General features: G+C 56.6%; 1 protein-coding gene across 3 annotated transcripts in view; it reads left to right on the top strand.

Annotated features, from left to right (window-relative positions):
• The window catches only part of CDH23 (cadherin related 23), a 410,239-nt gene that overhangs the window by 74,351 nt on the left and 316,336 nt on the right, over nt 1-19,552 (top strand). For all 3 annotated transcript variants that reach the window (XM_075533399.1, XM_075533398.1, XM_075533397.1), the window contains exons 3-5: nt 1,857-1,999; nt 2,679-2,726; nt 2,857-2,949. In XM_075533399.1, the coding sequence (XP_075389514.1) occupies nt 1,857-1,999; nt 2,679-2,726; nt 2,857-2,949 (284 nt within the window). The remainder of the gene's footprint in view (nt 1-1,856; nt 2,000-2,678; nt 2,727-2,856; nt 2,950-19,552) is intronic.

Here is a 19,552-nt window from a genome sequence, read left to right as displayed (position 1 = left end):
CCTGCTGTTTCCTTCCATCTTGGGGGGGTTAAGGGCCCCTTGAAGCTAAGGTGACCAGTACCCTGAGGGGCTGTGACTTTTCTGATTGAGTCGTATCCCGTTCATAAGGCTTTTGGGCCTCAGCTCTCAGAAGTCGACAAGCTTCCTAATCTGTCCTTAGTCTGAAAGTTCCTCTGAAACCTGCTTACCATGGGCGACCCTGCTGGTGTTGAAAATACTGGCGGCCTCATTTCCAACATCATAGCCGCACCCCAGACACAAACCGACAGCCTTCAGAATGGACGGCAGACAGCTCAGTGTGAAGGAACCGCAAACCCTCACAACTGGACTGTGTGAGTCTGGGTAGACTAGAGAACCCAAACTCACAGGCACACTGATCTTATAAGAGAGCGTGTTATATGAAGAGCAAGTGTACGTTAAGAAAACACCCCAACCCACCCAGTGCTGTCCAAGCCCACAGTCCGACATTAGTCCATATGTCTGACACCAATCCACAAAGGCCTCCTCAATCTAAGAAAACATACAATGATGCTGACTGCAGGAGGAAAGCCGAATCAGTGAGCGTGTCAACATCTCAGTGCTGACAGGGGTCTCCTCGCGACTTCTCCAGCCCCAGGGCTGCATTGGGGTAAGTCCATGTGGCTTTTCCTCAAGGATATCTCACAGGAAGTGAACCTTACCAGCTGAGGCAGAGACCAGCTGAGGCAGAGAACTGGCTAAGGCAGCCACACACTGGTCCGATCATCAGAGAACAAGAGACAAGACAGGTGAGGCTCGCCAAGCCATGTATCTCTCCGCCCTTCAATTAAACTACCCTTCAATTAATCCCACATGCGTTCATTGGCCAGGTTGGCTCAATAAACCTTAACTATCCCATGGACTAATAGACAACACTATCAGAAACAGTAAAGAGCGAAGTTGTCAGAATTTCACTTCGCCCAGATCCACAGTCAATGCTTATGGAAGCACCAGGCCAGAAACCACGTGGCAGGACTGCATTGCTGCAGAAGAGACCTCTTTAAAATATCAAAGTACAAGGTGTCACCTTGAAGCCTAAGATGCACCTGCCCAAGCCATGGGATTTTCAGTCTCCGTGTGTGCTCACAGACACTGGAAGGAAGACTGGAGGAGAACGGGTGCATTTGAATGATGGTGTTGGGCAGAAGACTATTGAAAGGACCGTAGACTGTCAGAAGAACAGACAAACAAGCTTGAAAGAAGTGCAGCCAGCGTGCTCCTGCTAAGGAGGACTGTGTCTCACATATTTGAGCGTGGAGAGGCTAGCCAGGAGAGACTCGTCCTGGGAAAAGGACGCCCTGCTTGGTGACAGAGGATCAGTGAGAAAGAAGAAGACCCCCAGGGAGATGGATTGGCCCAGTGGCTGCAACGATGAGCTCAAACACAACCATCGAGAGGACGGCACAGGACCAAGCAGCGTTTCATTCTGAGACACACAGGGTCGCTATGAGTTGGAGCTGAGTGGATGGCACCCAACATTAACAGACAATCATGGCGTCTCAGCGAAGGCCGCGTCTCAGGCAAGCCAGGACATTGGATCACGCTACCTGAGGGCTACTTAGCGAGGCTTTGAGCCCCAGAGAAGACTCCCTTGGCTAGGGAATCTTAGGCAGGACTGTGCTCCCTGGTGCAGGGTGGTGCACCCCTTCACACCCCTCTTGAAGACAGGCCCAGAGTGATGATTTCTTATTACCACCCATGCACCGTGGCATGTGGGTCAGGGAAGGGCCTAGTGGCCAGCTAGAGGTTTCCTCCTGGGAGTTCGGCCACCGTGAGGGGCCAAAGGATGGTCCTGACCCTTCCTTTCTGCTCTCTACCCCCTTTCTCCAACACTCCAGGCTCCTCTGTGACCCAGTTACTGGCCCGAGACATGGACAACGACCCCTTGGTGTTCGGCGTGTCGGGGGAGGAAGCTTCCCGCTTCTTTGCAGTGGAGCCTGACACTGGTGTGGTCTGGCTCCGACAGCCGCTGGACAGAGAGGTAAGGCCTGCCTGTACCCCCACCCAGGTCAGGTAGTGGGTAGAGGTTTCGTCCCCAGGAGTAGACCCTGGAGGACAGGCCGCTCACCATCTTTGAGGGGCCTTCTCCTTAGATTCCGTTTCAGTCTTGGAGGGATGGCTTCCTGCCTCTTCAAGGGACTTGGACACAGAAGGGCCAGTGTCACCATTTGATTGGATGGACAAAGGGGACAAGTGACCCTGGGTTCATACCCCACAGAATGTGGCACACTGGGGCATAGAAGTCTATAAGGGCTGCTAAAGGACACTTGCCAGGAGAGCAAGCACTGGTGATGTGGTCAACGAAAACCAGCCCAGCCTGCTGCTCTCGAGTAGACAGATGCCGGCTCTTGGCCCCCCAGGACTGGGCTGTGGGGAGGTCCCAGAGGTAGCCTGGTCCACCAATACAAAGGCCAATGCTGCTGTGACTGCAGGAGAGCCTTCAGAAGCTGCACAACCAACTGAGACTCCCAGCCGCCCCCTGTGGGCTTCTGCAAAGGTCCCATCTTCCTCCCGAGGAGCAGCTGGTGGATTTGAACCAATACACAGCCACTACACTCCCAGGGCTCCACCCCAGCGAACTCCATGGGAGCTGTGCTGGAGGCCCCCCGCCCACCACGGCCTCCGCCTGCCTCTCTAACCCTCGCTTTCTTGTCTTCCAGACCAAGTCAGAATTCACGGTGGAGTTCTCTGTCAGCGACCACCAAGGGGTGAGTGTCCCTGGGAACCCCTTCTGCGTGGGAGGTGTGGTTCTGGCTTGGCAAGGCCCCGGGCTCCCACGTGGAGAGAGGCCAGAGGCTGATGCCAACACTGATTAGCTCCCTGTCCTCCTCTGGCCAGGTGATCACGCGGAAGGTGAACATCCAGGTTGGGGATGTGAATGACAATGCGCCTACCTTTCACAACCAGCCCTACAGCGTCCGCATCCCTGAGGTAGGAGCCCAGGCATGGGGGCCGCTCGCATCGGGGGCACGGGGGCTGTTGCTCCCAGTTGTCTGAGGGTGGACGGAAGGGTCACTGGGGACAGCAGCAGGTTCAACTCTCTTGCACATCTGTCAGCCCAGGTGCCAGCTGTGGCAGGCTGGTGAACCAGGACCCAGCTGGTGGCCTCCAGGAGTGGCTGGGCCCCCAAGGGTGACTAGTGCAGCCTGTAGCCTAAGACAGGCCAACTTTGGGATGAGTCCCAGGTGGAGTCAGAGGTAGGACAGGGATGGGAGGCTCATCTCTCGGCCTCTGTCCTTCCATTCACCGCCACGTGCGGGCTACAGGCAAGGTGGGCTGGCAAGCCTCACTCCAAGCCTGCCCGCTTTGGTTCTGGTCAGGTCCCCCAGGACACAGAGAGCCCGTGGCTCCAGGAAGGGCCTGCCCCCGCCCCCTCACCCCGCTTCCTTGGCGCCTGCTCCTTTGGGTCGTCTGTGTACTCTCAGTATGTTTGCATGAGTGCATGCATGTAAAATCAAGCCATTCCTGGTAATTGAGAAGTACAAATTATTGCATTACAAACGGTTCGTTAATAAGCTGGCTGCTGGCTCCTGGTGGCACTGGGGTTCTCGCTGCTTGCTGTCCCTCTCCCGAGGGACTCCTCATCGTCTTCAGAGGTGGCAGTAGGCGCTTCAAAAATCCCGGAAGTGTGCATAAAGAGCCTTTACCTGTGTTGGGAGCTTCTCGGGCCCCTGGCATGGAGTCCTACCTCCTCTATTACAGGCCTTTGGGTGAGGCAGCTAACAGCCTTTCCAGAGCGTCCTGTTGAGAGGAAACCGAGGCCCGGTGCAGGAGAGTGACTTGCCCAAGGTCACCCAGCCATGGCTTTGAGACTCCTGGCTCCGGAGCACACTCAGACTCCCTGGAGGATAGAGAGCCTTGTCTCTGCTCCCAGGCCCTGCTGCTGCCCCCTGCCCTTTTGGCTGTGAGCCAAGAGTCCTATGTTGTGGCCCCAGGCAGAGGGAAGTGGAGTCAGATGCCCACTGCCTTTGCCCTGCATGGGGGCACAGTGCTGGGTATCAGCAAAGGGCCTTGTGGCCATTGCACCCTGGGACTGCAGATGGCTCTGAGCTGCCTCCCGTTTGGAAAGCTCCTTAATTTAATTAAGGGTCTCTACGTGCCAGCCTGCACTCTGGGCCCGGGCTCAGAAACCAAGGGCACTGCTCAGAGTTAATGAGCCTTGGGCCCTTGGCTCAGCTGCCATCCTGGCAGGCATGGCTACCCTCTGCCTTCCACACAGGGGGCAGCAGGCAGCAGCAATGGCAAGGTGACCGGGGTCACATCCCTCCTCCCCAGCTCTTGGGCCAGAGGCCAGCCTAGCCCTCTCCTCTGTGCCAGGAAATATGGCCTGCTGGCTTCCCCTGGGACTCTCCAGAGGTCTCTGCCTCCAAGGATAGGGCCTCTCACTCACTCATTTATTTAACAAATATTTATGGAGTGTCTGCCGCACTTGGCGCTGGGCCCGGCTCTCGCTGTGCAGAGACCTGGGTGACTGGCTGGAGCCGTGGAGAATGACTGGGTTTACACCTGGAAGATAATGGGCCCCACATCCTCTGCTCTGTACCCAGGGCCTGGTCCATTTGGGCAGATCACTCCGCCTCTCTGGGCTGCAGTCCTCCTTGTGTAATAGAGAAGGACAAGAGCCGGCGGGATAACGTGTCCTGTCTCCTGCCCATCTGATCGAGAGAGTGGGGGGGGGGGGAGGTTGTGCAAAGAACACAGTGTCCTTGGAGGGAGGCCCGAGGTTTACTTCCTCCGGTGTAAGATGCCCGTGGACACGTGCATGGCCTGACACTCGATGCTCACCTTGGGCTGCTCACTGTGCCCAATGGGGGCATGGTGTCAGCTGGACAAAGGCCAGGCCACTCCTGACCTACAGGGCCCTGCCACTGACTAGCTCTGGCCTGGCATGGCTACCTGAGCCAGAACTTAGTTGCTTGGCTCAGGCCCTAGCTGGGTATCAGTAAAGGGCCTACTGGCCCCTGCCTGGAATTGAACTCAGGGACTCCGGGTTGCATTGTGGCCACAAAGGCAGCCTCAGGGCTCTGTCCTTGAGAAGTGTAAGTGCACGGGGCAGACCCTGCTGATGTGAACAATGAGGCTCCCAGCCAAGGAAGCAGGAGGTGCTGTAGACCCAGATGCAGGGGTACAGACAGGGCTTGCCAGCTTGCAGAAATCTCAGCCAGCTTCCTGGAGGAGGTGAGAAATGGATGCTCAATGTGGTATCCTGGTGACCTCCAGTCCTGGATCTATCAACAACTACCTGGGTGACACTTGGCCTGTCGCTGTCCCTCTGCTGGCTCTAGCCACCACAGATGTCCAGCTTGGGAGCTGAACCAGAAAGTCCGGGCTGACGAGCGTGATCTCCAGGTGGAGGCCCCTGGGAAAAGCTCCCCTCATCTCTAGGACATTCCTGTGCCTCCAGGGATGGCAGGGAAGCTCTCATGTGCTTCTGCCCACTAGGACCCCTTTGGGCATCTTTGCCGCCTGCCCTCCAGGAGGATCTCGCAGGCAGTTCTCACACCACTGGGCTGAGTGTGGTGGGCCTAGGACCCAGAGGCAGGCAGTGGGTTACAGGAGGTGCATAAGGAAGCGCTTTCTAACAGGAAGGCCGCCCCACAGCCTGATCCCTGACTGTGGGCAACAGAGGGTGTCTGGAGCTCCCTGTCCCTGGAGGCGTGTGTACAGACGCTGGGAGACCGCCTGTATCAGAAACTGTCCCAGCACTGAGTGTTCTGCAAAGGCTGGCTCCCATTTTCCTGGGGTCCTAGTTAGAAGATCAGCTCCCCACCCCCCACCCCCCTGCAAATCCGATTCTGCCCATGAATGAGAGGCCTAGGGAGCTGCATTTCTAACAGACTAACCAACCTCAGGGACCCAACTGTGAGGCTTGCCCAGTTTGGGAAGCCCTGGAGGTTGAGTTTTCTGGTCCTCACCATCCCCCCACCCCCTGCCCCCCTGCAGGGGTTCTGGGATGCTAGGAGGCTGCCCATCTTTGGTGAAACCTGCTGCATGGAGATGTGACACCCAGAAATGGGAGGCTCCAGTCTGGCACGGAGCATGCTCTACAACAGCCACTGCCCGTTCCTGGAGCTGGCTGCGCCTGGCCCCACGCGCTCTGAAGGGCCTGGCCCCAGCTAGGGGCCCGGGAAAGGCAGGCAGGCAGGCAGGCAGGAGTGTGAGTGTGTGTGTGTGTGTGTGTGTGTGTGTGTGTTGTGTTTGAGTTTGTTCTCTGTGAGGCCACCCCGGTTCCCCTCCCCCTCCCCCTCCCTCACTAAGCTTTTCTACATGTAATTATCCATTTTATCAGGGCGAAAGGGCCTGCAATTCACTTGTCGAAGCCCTAACGAGGCAGCGTGGATGCTTTCAAGTCCGTAAAGAAAAGGGAAATCCTGCTAGAATTGGCAACTTAATTCACCAAGCCAGCCTCGACAGACCTCATTAAGTCCCCATGTATTCATTTCAGGCTAATGGCTGTCGTGCTGACTGCTGTTTGATTTGCTGTAATAGACTTTTATGGCGTTCCAATTTGCTCAAACGTGTTTGCCTGTATCTGGGCCCAGCGGCCCCGCTCCAGCACTTCCGAGAAGTGTGCGAGCTGCCTCAATGACCTTCAGCTGGACCACACGGCCCTGCTGCCCACCTCCTGGACAGCCCACCCCCTCGGCTCTGCAGCCTCCTCCTGGGCCAGGGGAGGTGACCCTGGGCTCAGGGAGGGTCAGGAGGTTAGAAATCAGATGGTACCAGGAGACTCACTGGGATAAGGAGTCCAGGAGTGGCCTCTGAGCCTCAAAGACGGCTGTGTCCTTGAACTTCTGAGCAGGTCATTCCCCTTAGCTGGGCCGTTAAGACATTTGCTTAGCAATTCTCACCTTTCCCTTCTCAGCCTCTCCCTTGCCTTTTCTCCACCCCCGCCCCCCACCAATGCCTCTCTCTCTCTCTCTCTCTCTCTCTCTCTCTCTCTCTCTCTCTCTCTCTCACACACACACACACACACACACACACACACACACACACACACACACACACACACACACCTTGTCCCATTCCTGCTGGAAGTATTTCCCTTCTCCTCCCAGCCTGCCCTCACTTCCGCCTTCCAATCAGATACACTGCCACAATCCCCTCCATGTTTAGCTTTTCAACCAAAACAGCAAACCGGCCCCCAGGTGTCCTAAACTGGCTGGCCTCTGACACTTGTCAGCTGCCGTGGTCTGGTGACGCAGCCTCTCTGAACCTCAGATTTTTGTATCTGTCACACGGCCGACTTGCAGAATTACTGTGAGAACTATAGCAAGGTAGGCAACAGCCCTTTGCGGCTCCTGGTGCATTCCGCCACTGGTGGTGGGCAAGACCTGGATCTCCGTCCTCAGGAAGGCAGTTTTGTAGGGAGGACAAGTACCTGCCTGGTGGCATCGAGATGTATGAAATGCCATGCCTCTGTGCAGAGGCAATGGGTATGCTATTAACGAAGTGATCTGCTCTATTTATAGGGGACTGTTTATCTGGGACTTACTGGGATGTGTAGGAGTTTGTTAGTGAGAGTGTCTCTTAATAGCTTGTATTTTCTGGGGTTCTTTTGCACGTTTCAGGCACAGAGATTTCTCTTAATAACAAAGTGACCTCTAACCTCTGACTGAGGCCCTGAGAGGAGGGACAATGGGTGGGTGTGGGGGATGTGGGTCCCCCGCATCTCCCCCCCCTCCTGATTACTATGTGGAATCAACACCAAGCTGGAAGTGGCTTCCCTGGATCCCTGCCCAGGTCTTTGCGCCAGGCAGGTCCTGCAGGGTCCTTGCCACCCATGGCTCCAGGTGGCCCCTTCTGAGTGGAGAGGAGGCTGCTTCTGGAACCTGAGGTACTGAGGGCCCTTGCTTAAGCCTCAGAGCCAGACGGAGGCTGGGGGAGAGCTAGAATCCAGGCCCGCGGCCCCGTAGTCCTCCATGCCAGTTACTGAGGCCAGGCCCTGCGCCTCCCTGCTAGAGATGGGGAAGCAGCGAGGGGAAGACTTTGCCCTTGAGATCATCGTAGCAGTGAAATGAAATGATCGGGACCCAGCAAAGCCACACCTGTCGCCTCGAGTCAACTCTGGCTCATAGTGGTGCCTCCTGTAGGACACAGTGGAACCGGCCCAGGGAGCTTCTGAGGCTGAGTCTTTACAGAGCCCAACTGCCACAGCTTTCTTCCAGTCCAGGGGTCTGAACCACCGGCCTTTTGACTAACAACTGGGCCCTAAACTACATGCGACTCACCGAGGACATTTATCCGGCCTGCCGGGGGTTTTTGTCCCGTTTGTTTTTTTTTACTTCAAAATAAGATATGTGCAGTGTGCATAGGAATTTGCTCATAGTTTTTTTTTAAACTATAGTCCGGCCCTCCAACGGGTCTCGGGGACAGTGAAGTGGGCCCCTGTTTAAAAAGTTTGAGGAAGACACCACAGCTGCAGGCTGAGGGGCATGTGTGCCAGGGTGCTTTGGCTGGCCAGCTTGCTCTGGGGAGGCATGGTTGGTGCTGCAGAGTGGGCTCTGACTCATGGGGACACTGCCCGACAGAATGAAGCTCAGCCTGGTGCACCATCCCCACAATCACTGCCACGATCGAGCCCATTGCTGCAGCCCTGTGCCAATCCGTCTCTGGAGGGCCCTCCCACTGACCCCCGCTTTACCCAGCATGATGTCTTTGTCCAGGGCTAGCCAGACCCTCCTGAGAAACTGCCCAAAGTCACCTGAGACGCCCTTCTCCCTGTCATTCTGGTCACTCTGACTCAGCTTGGCTCATCCTCGGGTCCCTCCCGCCGTGGCCTGCTCATGGTCTAAAGAGGCCAGCACTGTCATTCAATGCACCGCTTTGGTGGTCTCTCATTCTCTCAGCTTTCTTTCCCATGTGGACCAGGTGGTTGAAAGACCGTGGCTCTGGGTCCAGGGAACATCAGTCCTCAAAGTGACACCTTTTCTTTTTTTTCCCTTACTTTTATTGGGGGCTCTTACATCTCTTATCACAATCCATACATTTGCATATATGCTGCCATCATCATTTTCAAAGCATTCTCTTCCCACTTGAGCCCCTGATATCAGCTCCCCATTTCTTCCCCTTCCCTCCCTCCCCCACCCACCCTCCCTCATGAACCCTTGATAAGTTATAGATTATGATTTTCATATCTTACACCATCCTCTGTTGCCCCTCACCTACTTTTCTGTTATTCGTTCCCCTGGGAGGGGGTTATAGTTTGATCCTTGCGATAGACTTTCCGTTTCTCCCCTGGTATCCTCCTGGTGTCTCTAATCCTAATCCTCCTGGTATCTCTACTCACCTTCTTGGCCCTCAGGGGGTTATCTATCCTGGATTCCCTGATTTACAGGCTCTTATCTCTAGCAGTGTGCATGTTCTGGTCTAATCCGATTTGTAAGGTAGAATTGAGGTCATGATAGTGAGGGGAAGAAAGCACCAAAGAACTAGAGGAAAGTTGGGTGTTTCATCAGTGCTATGACACCCTTTCTCTTTCTTTCTTTCTTTTTTAACCCTTTAAAGAGGTGCCACAGATTGGCCCCATCCAACGCATCATTGGGTTTCTGAATGGCTGCTTCCCTGGGAGTTGACTGTGGATCCAAGGGAAATGAAATCCTTCCGCCGTTTTCTCTCTTGATTGTGATATGAGGATTCTGGTTTTCTTGGTCAGAATGGACTGGAAGGCAGTGAGTTTGGTGGTGTTTTGGGTTTCTTTGTTTGCTGATGTTAACCTGTAATCCATGCTCAGGAAATGCTTCACGCCTTCTTCGTGTTGGCAGGCACGGCTGTGTCTGCTGAGTGTCCAAGGCTGCTAGGAGCCCTCCTCCAACCCCAATGCTCTTCTCCAGACAGCCCACACACGTGTAGGGTCCCAAGTCAGAGTTGGGGTGAGGACTGGCTAGACTGAGCAGGAGAGGGTATGCTCCCACAGCCTCACTATCCACCAGGACACTTGGGAGCCCTGCAGATCTGGGCTGGCACTCAGGTGCCCCCGATGCCTAGCATGGTGGCATTGTGCTGTCATCCCTTACACCATGGCCATGAAGGAGCCCTCGAGTGGGGGCCAGAGCAGGTAGAGGTGAACTTGGCCCAAGAGGCCACTTTATCACCACTCACGGGCTGTGGCAGTGCCCCAGTCGCCCTCCCACTCAGCATGCCCGGCAGACGCTGAATGATTGATGAACTGCATCTTCAGGTTGCAGTGGGTGGGAGGCCTTCCCACTGGCCTGTACACACTGTTCTCCCTGAGGTGCCAGCTCCGCTCACTGGACTGTCGTTTCCCACACCAAGGAGGGAGGCAGCCCCTGACAGGGCATATTAATTTATACCTCGGGGCCATGGGACCCAGCAGCCCCTCTGCATCTATAACCACCCACCTATTGATCTGGGAGAGGGAGGTCAGTAAATCATCCCGGGGGCTCTGGACACTTGCTAGCCAGACCAGAGCAGTTTGTTCGAGCCGGCGGTGGCAGCCCTGGACAAGGCCTCTCTACCTCAGACGCACACCGAGTGTTCCTTCCCTGTCTGCTCACCTCCCTTCCTCCAGTGGGGTGACCGCTGCTCACCCACAGCGGGTGGCTGTCCGCGCCTGCGGCAGCGAGTCTGAGGCTGGCAGCAGCCAAATGGCCCATGCCCGTGGACAGAGCAGCAGGGCAGCCTGTTCTTGCACGCTGTGCGCATGTGTGCACGCGCGTGGAATGTGAATCACGCCGTCTTCTCTCTCTTGGAGGATTTCCATGATCTCCCCCCATGCTCACGACAAGACTGCGGGTGAGGGGAGGATCCGTTTTCCATTTCCTGGGCAAGAGAAGCTGAGACAGTGATAAGTCCCCTAACTTCTCTAAGTCGCCAGGTCAGTTGGGAAGGCTTGTGCGGGCACCACCGCCTGCTCCAGGTGCTCTGACTGCCTCTTCCTCATTTGACCAGAGCTGCCAGGAACAGACTAGATGCTCTGTGTCAGTCCGGGTAGACCTGAGAAGCAAATTCATAGACACTCATAAGCATGTAAGAGAGAACTTGATATCAAAGAGCAATTGTACATTAAGAAAACATCCCAGCCCAGTTCAGACCAAGTCCGTAAGTCTGATATTAACCCATATGTCAGTACCTGTCCATAGATTCCTCTTTAGGCTCACGTAGCCATGCGATGACACCAAATGCAGGAAGATCACAGGCCAGTGGGTGGGAAGTCTTGTGGATCCAGTGGCAGTGGAAGCATCTTAGCACTGGCGTGGGTCTCCACATGGCTCCTCCAGCTCCAGGGCTCTGGCTGTATTAGTGTAGCTCCATGTGGCTTGTCAACAGGAATGTCTCACAGGGAGTGAGTATGTGTCCTGCTTCCAGCGAGCTATTTATCCCTGTTTGTGCCTCCCAAATGAGGCCATTGAGCTGCAACCGAAGGACAGGCTAGACTCCACCCCTCTGCAAGGGGACAGGAGATGATGTAACTGCCACAGGGCGCCCAGGATGGGGCAGGGCTCGCTGAGAACTGCTGAGGGTTGGCATACACTCCGGCACAGGCTGGGGAGGAGCTTCACCCAGAGCAATGGCCACTGAGAGGGAACCAGACGGGGCCACAGTCACGGCCCTTCCTTGGGACCTTCAGAGTCAGCCTGCCCAGAGCAGCCTCCGAAGTTTCAGTCCTCAGTTATGGGTACACAGTCCCGAGGCTGAAGAACACCTCAACCCCAGCCAGTGGAGGCTGAACAGCTTGTGGGTGTCCAGCAGGGAATCCGTGGAGTCCCCCAAGACCCAGGGCCCACCCACAGGCACCAAAGCTCCCAGCTCTCCCTCCACCGTGTGGGTCAGGCTGAGCGTGCCAGGTCCTCAGAGCCCCTCCTCCTATACGTGGGGGTGTGGCCAGGCCTCCCTCATGAACCTTGATATTTTATTTTAATGATAATCATGTCCTGAATGACACAAGTTTTCTCGCCAAGCTGAGCTGGCCATCTCTGGGGGCCACGTAATTCTGTTGTGGTGACTGGCCGGACCCTCTGCATGAATACGAAGCAGAGGGTTCGTGCGCTGCGCACACCCCGGCCTAGCCATTAGGGATTCCCTGGCACTTGCCAGGATGCCCTTTAAATACAGAGCCCTTCTCTGCGTGGAAGCCTATGATGGTGGCCGGGAGCCCAGCTGTCACCTCCCTTCCTCTTGCATGGCCCCCGTTGAGCCGTCTGTAGCCCATCTCCCTCTAGTCAGCAGTGGCTTCCTGGACTCACAGGGCTGGGGCTGGGGGAGGTAGGCTTGGCTTTCTGCAGGGCTGACAGCTGATCTCAACCACGTGCCAGCACTCAGAGGCTCTGACCCCAGCCTGCGATGCCCGGAGCAAGTGATCATTCACTCTGAGTCTCAGTTTCCTCTTTTGCCAGTTGGGGTAAAGTGGAGTTGTGAAAAGCTCAGTTAAGCCCCACCCACACCGAAAGCACTCAGTCGACAGGAAGTACGATCATTACTGTGGAACGTTCTCAGAAAATCGGGGCACCCTGCTTAGAAAGTAAAGGCACTGGTAGAGAGGGAGCCCTGGTGGTGTAGTGGCTATGAATTGGGCTAGCCTCAAGGTCAGCAGTTCAAAACCACCAGCCGCTCAGTGGGAGTCAAACGAGGCTCTCTGCTCCCCTAAAGTCTGGAGTCTCAGGAACCCATGGGGGCAGTTCCACGGAGTTGAGTCCACGCATGGCAGGGGGAGCAAGAGGCCAGAGGTCCTGGTTAGCTTGCCTACTGCTAACTGAACGCTCCTGCTTCAATCCATCCAGAGGTGCCTTGGAAGAAAGGTCTGCCAATCATTTAAAAAAAATCAGCCATTGGAAGTTGAATGGAGCACAATTCCACCTTGACAAGCAGGAGGCCCCTGTAGGTTGGAACCAACTCAGCATCTTCTGGTGTGCTTTGCTCCCAGCCTGTGTGGTTGATACTGTATCGATTGCCTATTGCTCTGCGACACGCAGCTGGAAGCGGAACACATTCATTGTCCTGGAGGCCACAGGCACTAGCGGTGTTGATTTCTTCTGGAAGCTCCAGGGGAATCGGTTTCCCTGCCTTTTCTAGCTTCTCCGGATCACCTCCATTTCCCGGGTCGGGGCTCCACCCTCTGCTTTCAAAGCCAACCAACAGCATTGGTTCATGCCACCTCCCTCTTCCCCTTGGACCCTCCTGCCTCTCTCTTATAAGGACCCGTGCATGCACTGTACGTAGCAGAGGGCTCAGGACAACTCCCTCATCTCAGAATCCTTCACTTAATCCCATCTGCAAAGCTCCTCTTATAAGCCATGCCAGCCGACAGTGATCAGTGGGGGCTATTATCCCACTGACTACAGGTGGCCGACGGTGTAAGGAGTGTCTAGTCCAGTGGGGAGACCCGGTGCGCCCCCACGGAAAGCATGAAACCAGAGCATGGGGGAGGTCGAGGAGACCACTAGCCAGAACAGCCAGGACTCTGTTAGAGCTGCAGAGGCTTCAGAAAGTTCACGGACAGATGGAATGAAAATATCATGGGCTCTTTGCGCCCCTTGGAGATGCTGCGAAACTGGCTGCAGGAGGAAGGGACCAGAATGCTTAGTCCAGCCACACATGCTAGATGCCCAGCAAGCCCCAAGCAAGAGTCCAAGGTTTGCCCAAGGCCACTTGCCGAGCCAGAGGGGGTGGGCAGGGCAGGTGGTTCCAGACCCCTGCACAGAGCCCGTCTCCAGTCCCACAACGGTTTTCCAGGTGGGCCAGAGTGTCCAGGGCTAGGCTGTGGGGGTCAGGGGACTGGACTCCAAACAGCTCCCCAGCCCCTCTGACCCCGCCTAACAAATTAGAGTTTTGCCAAAACAGCCAGAAAGCCCCACCCCCTCCCCTACCCCCCCCCCCCCCACACACACACAGTTTTCGTGTCCTTGGGGTGGAGTGCCGGGAGTAGCTTTGTTTTCCATTCAACGCTGCATGCACGTTTGGGGGTGTGGCACAGAGAGTGTCACGGCTCTCTGGGTTCCACCTCCTCCCTGGGTCCACGCGTCTGTCCGTCTGTCCCTCTCTACCGCCTGCCTGCGCCATGTGTTTGGGCTCCGGTGACGGGTTGTTTTGATGTGTCTGCAGGCTGCCTGGTCCACCTTGTTTTCTCCCAGGAGGGAGGACGTGTGGGAGCTTTGGGTTGAGGGAATTATTATAATTTCTCGGATTCCGCAGCAGCCTCTAATGACTTTACAACGTGGTGGCGCTGGCTGGAAGCCGTGAGGGCTGGGCCCTCCGTCTGCATAATTTGCTTAAGTGGAAGCCTCCTGTCCTGCCTGTCAAAAAGCCCCCTCTTCGCTCCAGATGAGGTGTACCGTGCACAATCAGACAATGTAGCCTTCCCCGCTCAGCTCTTCCCAGACCCCTGCCAGCCCACCTCCACGGTGACCAACTTCAGGGTCACATGCTTGCCCAGCTAGGGAGGGGCTGGCATGCCAGGCCTTCAGTGCACTGACCGTTTCCCCTCTCCATCCCGCCCAGTCCGAGTGCAGCCTCACCTCCTGGCATGCTCAGTGTGGTCACTGCCCACTGGTGGCCTGCGTTCTCACTGTGCCCCCCAGTCCTGCTCTCATCCACACCCGCTGCTCTGTCCACCTTCCCCCGATCCTGTCAGCCATCTGGTGATGGATGGGGAGGGTTGGGCCTTTCATTATTCCCACTGTAACTCACTGCCGTGGGGTCAATGCTAATGCCTAGCGACCCCATAGGACAGGGGAGGACTGCCCTGGGAGTCTCTGCAAGGGCAACTCTTCACAGTCTTTCTCCTAAGCAACCGTTGGTGGTTTTGAACTGCAAACCTTGAGACTCACAGCCCAACACATCACCAGGATGCCACCGGGGTGCCTGTTCCCATTTTATGAATGGGCACATCCAGGGGCAGGGGAATCAGATGACTGGCTCACATTCCTCCCTGGGGAGGGGCCAACTGTGGTCTGACCTCAGGCCGTTCTTCCAAGTTCTCTCCACTGCACGTGAAGGTCCTTTTAAGCCCTGCTCTGGACATTGCCGCTGAGAACACTCTATCCCGGCAGCTAAACCTGGGCTGGGGTTTCTGCCTCCTGACCTTGGTCTGGTCTCTTCCTTTCATGGGGTTCAAAGCCCCTCCTGTGGACAGGAGAGGCAGGGTGCTGAGCCTCCCCCACTGCCAGGGGCCAGCCCTCCTGCCTGTACACGCTCAGGTGAGAGGGGCCCCAGGAATTAGAATGGACACCCCACTTGCCTGCTGCTGTGGGGCTTGCCACCACCTCGCCCTCCCAGTGCTCAGGTTTCCCTTCTGTTAGTTGGGTCCCCAGTCTGGAGGATTCACCCGGAGCAGCATTTTCCGAGTGGCCCCACAGGCTTCCACAAACCAGCTCCCCACCCCACTCCTCCTGAGGACACGTATGATTTGCATACATGTGCAGAAAGGCCAACAGCCTGTGTTGAACTCTACGAATTATCAAAGTGATCAATTTGGATGGCGGCCTGCGTCTCAGCACCCACAAGCCCCCACACGTCCTTCCAGCCCCCCCACCCCTCCCTCTACACCACAGGGTCCCCACTACTGGCTTCTAACCAAGTCCTTTTGCCCATTTTCGTTTTACTACATGCATTCCATTAGGGTAAAACATGAGACTTGCCATTGTAACCATGTTCAAATGCACAGCCCGGGGGCATTCACCTCATCCATGGTGCCCAAGGCCCTGGGGGACAGAGCCCTGCATTACAAGTCCGTACAGACCTGAGTTCAAGTCCCAGCTCACCACCACTTGCATGCGTCTCTAGGTTGAGTGTGGAGGCACAAAGGTTGCCACTGGGCAGCGTACACAAGAGGCTGGGGCTCCTCTCTGGGGGGATACAGGAGCTGCCTAGGTCTTGGACAAGAGGCTGGGTGGGAGAACAGGGCTCTTGGGGAAGTAGATGAAGCAGGGTCGGGGTGGGGAGTCTGGGGTAAGAGGAAGGGAAAGGGAAACAGAGGACATTTCCATCTCTCCTATGCCGTCTCCTTCGATCCTCCAGGTAATGTTTCATGCTGCCAAGGGAGGGCCTGAGTTACCTGTGCCACCAGCACGGAATGCCACGCGTGGTGACTTTAACAACAGGAACTCTTTCCTGGCAGTTTGTGGGGGTGGCGGTTGCTGCGATGAGCCGTCGAGTGCGTTCTGACAAACAGCGACACTGTGTGCTGCGGCAGGCCACGTGACCACTTCCTGCGCCGTCCCCCGTGTGCCACGGCAGGCCACGTGACCAGGTCCTGCGCTGCCCTCACTGTGGTTCTTACTTAGGTCTGAGCCCATGGTGGCGGCCACTGGGTCCGTCCATCTCGTCGAAGTCCTTCATCTTTTTCGCTGCCCCTCCACTTTACCAAGCATGGTGTCCTTCCCCGGGACTGGCCTCTAGTCCAGGTCCAGGCAGGGTACCGGCTTCCTCCCTCTGCAGCCTCGTGGGGAAGGGTCTGCCCTCTTGGCTGTGGCTCCGGGTCCCTGGGAGGTGTCCGAGTGGCTGAGTGTCTTTCTTCCTGCCTCTCTCTGATTCTCTCTTTTGTATCTCAAAGTGGCCAACTCAAAATGAGGCCTATGCTAATTCTACCTCATTAGCATAGTGAAGACAGTCAATGCCCTAATGGACCAATCACCACAGGCACACCCCCACATCCATCCAGCCCTTTCCCACCTGTCCCCACCCTGTCAGGCATGGCAGACTGCTCCTTTGAGCTCCAAGTCTGGAGATCTTCACAGAGCAGACAGCCTCGTCTTTCTTCTGAGGAGCAACCAGTAAGTTTGAACCCCCAACCTTGCGATGAACCGCCCAAGGCTTGGAAACACGGGCATAGAGGTTAGGCTCTACAAGGTATGTTCTGGGGAACATACTTCATTCTATTACAGAAAGGCATGCTGACCCTCATGCTATAGCTGAGGAAGCAGACCCAAGAGAGGGTTAGGTTAGGTGGCCTGTCCGCAGTTCACAGCGAGTCCAGGGCCTTTTCCTCTTTGTACTGCCCCCCTCCCCCTCCCCCACAAGAACAGACGCCTCACTGTTCATTCTGCCTCCTAGCGACCCTGCCAGGCAGATAAAACTACCCCTGGGCTCCTGAGCCTGTCACTCTGACAGGAGGAGAAACCCGCCCCTTCGCCTGCGCCCAACACAAATCCGAATGCGTCTGATTCCAGGGTACCTGACCTGGCTTTGGGGGTACTCTAAGGCCGCTGCCCTGAATGGGTCTGACCCCAGGGTACCTGACCTGGCTTTGGGTGTACTCTAAGGCCGCTGCCCTGAATGGGTCTGACCCCAGGGTACCTGACCTGGCTTTGGGGGTGCTCTAAGGCCACTGCCCTCGGAGCTGCAGGCCCTGAGTGTGAAGGTGGAAGTGGGGGCAGGTATGGCTGGGGGCGATTGTTCCCTGCACCTTCAGCCTCACAGAAAGCGGCTGCTCTTTCCTCTCAACAGCCCAGTCGAAGGCCTGCTCCGGAAACAGCTCTCTTTACAGGCTCTTAGCAGCTTGAAGTGATTGTGTTCGTTCCCTCCACGGGCAGGGCTGGGGCAGGAGCTCAGGGATGGAGAAAGAATACTAAATTCTTCTAAGGGCTGGCCTGCCTCTTACCTCTCCCGAGCCATCAGGATCCCCCAAACTCAGGGGCCACCAGACCTTAAAACAATCGCAACAACAGCAAAAATCCACCCAGCCCAGCCCAAAGGACGGAGATGGAGGGAGATGCAGGCGCAGCTACTGGGGCGGAAAGTCCTAAATGGTGTGGAAGTAATGCCTAAAGTGTGCTGCCGGTTACAGACATTTCCACAGAGCTGTGCTTGCTCCCTCCGCCCTCCATCGGCCACTGCCATGCAGAAGCCAGTCCGAGGGAGCCGTAGCCGTGGGGATCCCGGTACAGAGGAGAGGCTGAGGGGGGAGGGGTGGCGAAGAAGGCCATTCATGCCTTCATCCCTCCCTTGTTCATTAACCCAGTGAGACGGAGTCTCTGGTGTGAAACCTATGTGGTGGTGCAGGGTTGATGACCAAGAGCCCATAAGGCTGCACGGTTTGGCTCAGCCCCACCTCAGAGGTTCCCCCCCACCCCTACCTCTCAGCCCCCTGGCTGCCTGGTCTTCCTCCCACTTCCCGAGGAAGGGCTCACTCGCTGCCTCAGAGCCTTAGCCTTGGATAGTCCCTCACCCCAGGCCGAGACAGGTTCTCACATTCTGCACCCCAGAGCATCTCGGCGCGCAACATCGCACGTGTTTGCAGGACTACTTGAGCAGCCTCCCTGGAGAGGCCGTGAGTTCTGTGGCAGCAGCATTTCCATCAGAGCCTGGCACCCTGTGGGCAAAGATTTGTCCTCAGGGACCTCCCCTCGCTGGGCATGTCCTGCAGAGACCCTGTAGAACAAAGTGGAACTGCTGTCTCTGTGGGTTCCTGAGACTGCAAACCTGCACAGGAGTAGAGGCTGGTAGGCTCGAAGCCTTGACCTTGCGGTTAGCAACCCAAAGCATAAACAACTGTGCCACCGAGAGGTTGGAAGGTCTGCCTCCTAGACAGATGCTGCTCAGACTTGACTCTCAGTGTGCCAGCTCTGTTGATGTGGGAAAGCCCAGCCTTTGTCCTCCGCAGTGGGTGTGCATAGCAAGCCCCCTCCCTCCAGGAAGCTGGGCTGGGCAACTGAGCCCTGCATGCACGCAACAGATTGGTTCTGTCTGCTCTGTGGGCCCTCCACCACCGCACCCTGTAGCAGCCCAGCTCTGTCCTCAGGCCTGATCCCAGAGCCCCCCACCCCAACCCCTCCAGCGAGGCCCTTGTCCATCCTGGGCTTCCTGCCTGCTTCTGGGTGGAGGGAGACCCAGACAAACAGGAGCCCCAGAAGGCCCCTTTGCCTGGCTGTTTGACTTGGGTGATGTGAGGGTGGGCATATTAGGAGTCTGAGGGCTGGGAAACTGGGCTCTGGAGTCTCAGGAGAACTGGCAGGGTGCTCTGAGTGACGCGTTCCAGGCCATGTTTATACCACTTCGCTGGCATGTGGAATCTCTCGTTCTCAGGTCCTGGGCCTCACAAACTCCCAAGGATGAGGTCTGTGGCTTGCAAGTTCCTGGTACTGCATTGGCCAGGGTGCTGGCAATATCCACGGTACTGGTAAACATCAGCACCCAGAACAGACTGGACGTGCAGCCACTCGGGTAGTGTGATGCAGGGAGCAGGACTGTCCCCCTTTTGGCTGGGGGAGCCTGAGGCTTGCATAGGTTCCCACATCCTGGAGTAGAATGTCTCCAGTGACCATCCGCTGCATGGGGCTGGGCCACACAGCCCGCAACATGCCGGGACCGCTCCAGACCTAGCCAGGTGACCATTTTAAGGACAGTGCCAGGCTGCTGCTGGCAGGGCTGCTGGACTGTGACTCCCTCCCGTGTCTCCTCTAGCCCTGGCCAGGTCCTCAGCTGGCATAGGACAGAGAGGCTCAGGGGAGGCCAGGAGCCGCTCCCAATCCAGTTTGGTCCTGGAGAGCCGGCCTCCTACTCTGCAGCAGTGCCCGCATGCTCGGGCACACACCGCTGCCTCTGCGCCTGCCTCGCCCCCTGCTGTCCCGTGGGTCTC

The sequence above is a fragment of the Tenrec ecaudatus genome, chromosome 16, assembly GCF_050624435.1.
Source record: "Tenrec ecaudatus isolate mTenEca1 chromosome 16, mTenEca1.hap1, whole genome shotgun sequence".
In the NCBI taxonomy this organism is placed as follows: domain Eukaryota; kingdom Metazoa; phylum Chordata; class Mammalia; order Afrosoricida; family Tenrecidae; genus Tenrec; species Tenrec ecaudatus.
Note: the sequence above shows the minus strand (reverse complement) of the source record. Positions and strands in the feature narration are given on the sequence as shown.